The sequence below is a fragment of the Aplysia californica genome, unplaced genomic scaffold (assembly GCF_000002075.1).
Source record: "Aplysia californica isolate F4 #8 unplaced genomic scaffold, AplCal3.0 scaffold00292, whole genome shotgun sequence".
Taxonomy (NCBI): domain Eukaryota; kingdom Metazoa; phylum Mollusca; class Gastropoda; order Aplysiida; family Aplysiidae; genus Aplysia; species Aplysia californica.
Window position 1 is genome coordinate 172,096 of NW_004797562.1, and position 5,998 is coordinate 178,093.

The window sequence follows — 5,998 nt, forward strand, 5'->3', positions numbered from 1 at the left end:
AAAAAAACCCAACAACAACAAAAAACCCAAAACAATCACCAAAACTAAAAATACGAATATTCAAAACCAAAAAGGCGCTCATATGACCTTAGCAGTAGCGAGCGCCGTAAAACCCTATACTACTACTACAAAACCAAAAACCTAAATTCAAACAAAATCAACTCAACAAGAACGTACCACGGAGAGGTGCAGCGTAAACTCCACGCCTATGCCCACAGTCATGATGAGGATGACGGCCGGCACAGCGCTCAGCTTGATCCCAACGATGCCCATGAAGCCAAACAGCTCCACCAGGATCATGCTCAGCACCACCACCTGTTGGGGGAGGAATATGATTGATTGATTGATTGATTGATTGATTGATTGATTCATTCATTCATTGATTGATTGAGTAGGTGTTTAACGGCACTATCGACTCACTTTTGGTCATGTAAGTGCCAAGGGGGAGGAATAGAGGTACGATGGTTTCAGTTAGAGAGATAAAAACAACTGCGTACTTAAGTGTGAGCGTATGTGTGTGTGTGTGAGAGAGAGACTATGATGGCGACCAGGGATTCATGAGTGCCACGGTGAGCACCACTAGACTGATCACCAGCACACACACACACACACACACACACACACACACACACACACACACACACACACACACACACAGAGTACTGACCACAATGATGGCGATCCAGGGATTCATGAGTACCACAGTGAGCACCACTAGGCTGACCACCAGCACACACAGGATGGACAGCATCAGGTAGAAGCGCAGGTTGATGTACTGCTCGTAGAACGTGAAGGGCACGCCGCTCGGGAAGTTGGGCAGGCCCTTGTCCGAGAACTGCTCGCAGATAGACCGGATTTCCTGAGGGAAAACACAGACAGATAGTGATCATAATAATTTTAACAAATTACATTTTTATGGCGCATTAATGCGTTTTACAATGATACAACAAACATAGTTCCAACGCAATCAATGTAATCGTGATCTTTCACTCACTCCCTCTCATTTTTTTTCTTTCTCTCTCTCTCTCTCTCTCTCTCTCTCATTCTCTCTCCACTCCTTCTCTCTGCAGTTTAACTAACATTTTATTGGTCAAAATGGTAAGAAATCTTTCTTTAAAAATTCCTACAAAAAGATGCAATTTCAAAAAGAATCAAAAACATGACTTCAGCAGGTGACGACAATAAAGTGCCACACTGTAGAAGCCATTACATGTAAATATCTCTTGTTAGAACAGTTGTGACCAGTAGTGAGCACTCACTGTGATAACTTCGATGACCTCCTCCGTGGATGAGATGTTGGTGAGGTAAAACGGAAGCTGTGTGTAGACAAGGTGCTGGGACTTGTGGACTGAAACAATGAGACAATAATAAATTAACCCTACCCGTACGTCGTGTTTTACTATCGTATCCATACGATGTGGGGAACTCTGTGCCACCACTTAATCCTATCCATACGTCGTATTTTACTATCGTATCCATACGGCGTGGGGAACTCTGTGCCACCCCTTTCCAAAGAGGAAATTTACTCGTTGATCCGATCCGTAGGTTTTTCAAAGCAGTCAGTCAAAATTATTTTTTGAGATATATTGAAAATTTCTAAGAGATCTTCGTACTACAAGCATTCTAAAATGTGAAAAATACAACCCGGGGGTACAAAATGACCCCTGGGCGTACGGACAGGGTTAATATACGCCCATGGGTAATCTTTGAACTTTAGTTACAGCAGAGATTAAGATCATTCAATGTTTTTTTGTTTTTTTTTAAATCTTTTTTTTTTTTTTTTGGTGATCTCGTGTTCTGATTTGGTGCCGGATATAATTTGTGAATTGGATAGCAGATGTGTCAACACAGGGGTAGTTATTGTGCTTCAAGAAAAAACAAAACAAGAAAAGGGATAATTACTTGAAATTTCAAGACATGATGATGATAATGATAAAGCTCATGATGATAATTAAGATGGTGAAAGGAACAATAACGAGAGTGGTGACAATGATGACGATGATTGTGATGATGACAATGATGGTTCTGATGATGATGAAGATGATGATGATTGTGATGATGATGATGATGAATATGATGATGATGAATATGATGATGATGATGATGATGATGATGATGATGATGATGATGATGATGATGATGATGATGATGATGATGACAATCATCGTATTGATGATGGTAATGATGATGGTGGTGGTGGTGATGATGTTGATTATGAAGACAATGACGATGGTAGATGAGGACGATGATGACAATGATGATGGAATTGATGACGATGACGATGTAGAAGACAATGATAAGTGACCAAGCACTCACTTTCAAAGTTGTGGTCGTTGGGGTCGTGCAGCCAGTACTTGGGCAGTGGGTGGAAGTTGGCCATGGATGCGGAGTAGGCCATGGCGTCGTTGGTGGTCCAGGCAGTCAGGTAGTTGTAGAAGGCCGGGGGGTAGATGTTGCCCTGGTCGTCCACCAGCCGGATACGGTTCATCTGAGAGGAGGGGAAAAGAAAAATTATAATGATTGATGATTGTAAATGTTTTAAGCCTCCTGCTCCCACACACACTCACCCCCAACCCAATCGACATGATTTACATCATTTTTTAGTTTTAGTAAGTGTTTTACGGCACTTGCAACATCAAAGAAAAGAAGGAGGAGAGATCAGATAATGACGATAGATGTTTTTAGTTTTAGTAAGAGTTTTACTGCACTTGCAACACAATAAGGTTATATAAGAGTTGAAGACAAGAGGTGTTACAAGAGAGTAACAAACACAAAAAAGGAGGAGGAGAAAGAAGGACGATAGTTTTCTATAGAGATAGAAAAAAAAGGAGCAAACCATTCCAGAGCACCCACCAACCACCCACTTTGATCATTTTGGACACAGCAGATTGAGTTACTTGACACACAGTTAAGTCAAAAAAACAAAACAAAGTGCAAAACCAACAACAACAACAACAACAATTCCGTCGGTGGCATCTCTTCGGGAAGGATTCAGGGAGGTTGGACTGCCTCACCCGCTACCCAAGGGAGGCGGTGGCCCTGGTGAAGAGCACGCTCTTCGGCGCTCAAACATTTAGAACGGATAGGCTACCACACACACACACACAACAACAACAAAACCACTACCACCAACAACAACAACAACCACCAACAACAACAAACATCAACAACAACAATCCCCCCCCCACCACTACCACCAACAACAACAAAAACCCCACTCCCACCACCACTACCATCACCAACAACAACAACAACAACACCAACAACAGCAAAAACCCCACCACCAACACCACAAACAACAACCACCACCACCGAGGTTCTCCTCACCTGGTCCTTGTTGACCGGGTTATTGATGTCTCCGGTCTGAGAGAGCAGTTTGAAGGCCAGGATTGTCTCCTCTGAGGCATTGGGCTTACAGCCACTGGGTGACACCAAGCCCTTGTGGTAGTCGCGGTCAAACGAGTGCTGGAGATCTGCACAGTAAGAAGAAGAGTTTAGTTTTAGTAGAGGTTTTATGGCGCTCGCAACTCCATAAGGTCATAAGATTAGAAGTGTTACAAGAGAGTAACAAACATAAAAAAAAGAAGAAGAGTTTAGTTTTAGTGGACGTTTCACGGCGCTCACAACTCCATAAGGTCAAATGAGCGCTAGAAGATTAGAGGTGTTATAGTAAGAGAGTAACAAACATAAAAAAGAAGATGGGGAGGGGTTTTTTAAAAATTTAGTAGAGGTTTTACGGCGCTTGCAACTGCATAAGGTCATATGAGCGCTAGAAGATTAGAGGTGTTACAAGAGAGTAACAAACATAAAAAAGAAGGGGAGATAAGGACGATAGATTTTTTTTATAGGAAAGAGGAAGCAAACCACACCAGAGTACCCGTCAACCACCGACCGTATGAAGAAGAAAGCGTCAATAATGACATCGTATTCATAGCAGGTGAGGCTACAGCTTCACAACTCATATATACATCATCTACCATCAGGGATTGATATTTGTTATCAAAGATCAGAAAGTAAAAGTGTAAGCATCACTCTCCATCTATCATTTTTGCCCCTCCCACTCCACAGTTTTTCTTTCCTTCACCTCTTTGCTCTGTCTCTCCCTCTCTCTCTCTCTTTCCATCCCTTCCCATCTCTCCTGTAGTTTGTATTCTCAACACTACAATTTCAAAGAAACTCTCACTATAAGTTCTTTCTCTCCTACATCCCTCTCCACCCTCTCTCTCTACACCTTCCCCTCCCCTCATCTCTCTCTCCCTCCCTCTCTCACGCTCTCTCTCTTTATCTCTCTCTCTCTCTCTTTCTCTCTCTCTCGCTCTTACTTACTTACTTACTAACTCTGTCTTTCTTTTCTAAAATACACATGAAAACGAGAAAAATTCACACACACATACATCCACCCACCCACCCACACACACACACACACACACACACACACACAAACAAACACACACACACACACATACAAACAGTTAAACAACAAACAAACCCACAACAACCCCCCTCCCAAAAAAACAAAAACCCAAACAAAAAGCAACTGACCAGCGAGCCACTGTCGGAACATGTCCAGCCAGAAGCCAGGCAGACTGCCGTCGTCCCGCCGGATGATCTTGCGGATGCGCTGGAAGGCGTTGTGGTACTGGTACAGCAGCTGCTGGTTGTTGGCGTAGTCAAAGTTACCCTGGACGGACACAGACATTATTGGAGTTGATTAAGTGTGAGTATGAAGAAACAGACAGACAGATAAAAAAGGCATGGCGTAGTCAAAGATACCCAGAACGGGGATAGACATCATAAGTGATTAAGTGTGAGTAGGAAGAAACAGACAGATAAAAAAAAGACATGGCATAGTCAAAGTTATCCTGAACCCTGACATCATTAGAGTTGGTTAAGTGTGAGAATGAAGAAACAGACAGAAAGAAATACAAAGACATGTCATAGTCAAAGTTACCCTGAACGGGGATAGACATCATTGGAGTTGATTAAGTGTTTAGTTTTAGTAGAGGTTTTACGGCGCTCGCAACCGCATAAGTGATTATGTGTGAGTATACAGAAACAGACGGATAGATATAAAAAGACATGGTAAAGTCAAAGTTGCCCTGGGCGGACACATACATCATTTGGGGTTGGTTAAGAGTGAGTGTAAAGAAACAAACAGACAGAAAAAAGACAGAGGGAAAGAAACGTTGACTCTTCTACCACCTGCTTGCTGGGAGTTGGTGAGTCGAAGTCTGCAGCCAATCAAAACGATAATGAATTCATTCCACAACGAACAGACAGGTTTGATTTGTTTTGTTTGTTGTTGTTTTAGTAAGGTTTTACGGCGCTCGCAACTTCATAAGATCATATGAGCGCCAAGGGGTGGATGTCAACAGAGAAGTCCAATCGGGGAATCAGGCTTACTCTGCTCACCTCTCCAGCCTCAACAGCACAAAGTCTACTTCCGCTTGATTTGTTCTAGTGAGACTTTTGCGGCACTTGAAACATAAATAGGTCATAAAAGTCCCGAAGGTCAGAGGTGTTACTTCAGAGTAGCATACAAGGAAAGAAGGAGGAAAGATAACGACGATAGATGTTTGATAGGAAAGAAGGAGCTAGCCACAAAACAGCACCCGCCAACCATCCACAAAATGACGAGACTCACAAAACAAATTATCTTATTTGAATAAAACCCACGAGAGCAGAAAGTACTCACCTGAGTAATAGCATTAATACTGTAAAAACCAAAATATTTGGACTGCGCCTGGAGGAACTCGAACTCGTTGGTGTCCCTTGGCACGACGTCAGCGAGGTCAAGGCCGTCCTTGACCTGGGCCGTCCCCCAGGCTCCCAGGATGAGGAACACCAGGAAGGTCGCGATGACCGTCACCTGGACACACCATCAAGGAGTAAAGATTTAGCTTCTGAACCTTCTGAGTTTGAGTTTTAAAAATAGCATATCAACACAAATATGGCAATATGGAGCATGGAAGACGAAGGAGAGAGAGAGAGAGAGAGA

At 42.9% G+C, this 5,998-nt stretch overlaps 1 protein-coding gene across 1 annotated transcript in view; it reads right to left on the bottom strand.

The window, feature by feature from the left end:
• LOC101854509 (protein patched homolog 1) overlaps positions 1–5,998 on the bottom strand; it is a gene marked incomplete in the record, with an annotated part of 33,215 nt that overhangs the window by 24,536 nt on the left and 2,681 nt on the right. The window contains 7 exon segments of the mRNA XM_013084429.2: positions 178–315; positions 668–859; positions 1,260–1,348; positions 2,317–2,488; positions 3,328–3,473; positions 4,543–4,681; positions 5,696–5,869. Coding sequence (XP_012939883.1) covers positions 178–315; positions 668–859; positions 1,260–1,348; positions 2,317–2,488; positions 3,328–3,473; positions 4,543–4,681; positions 5,696–5,869 — 1,050 coding nt within the window.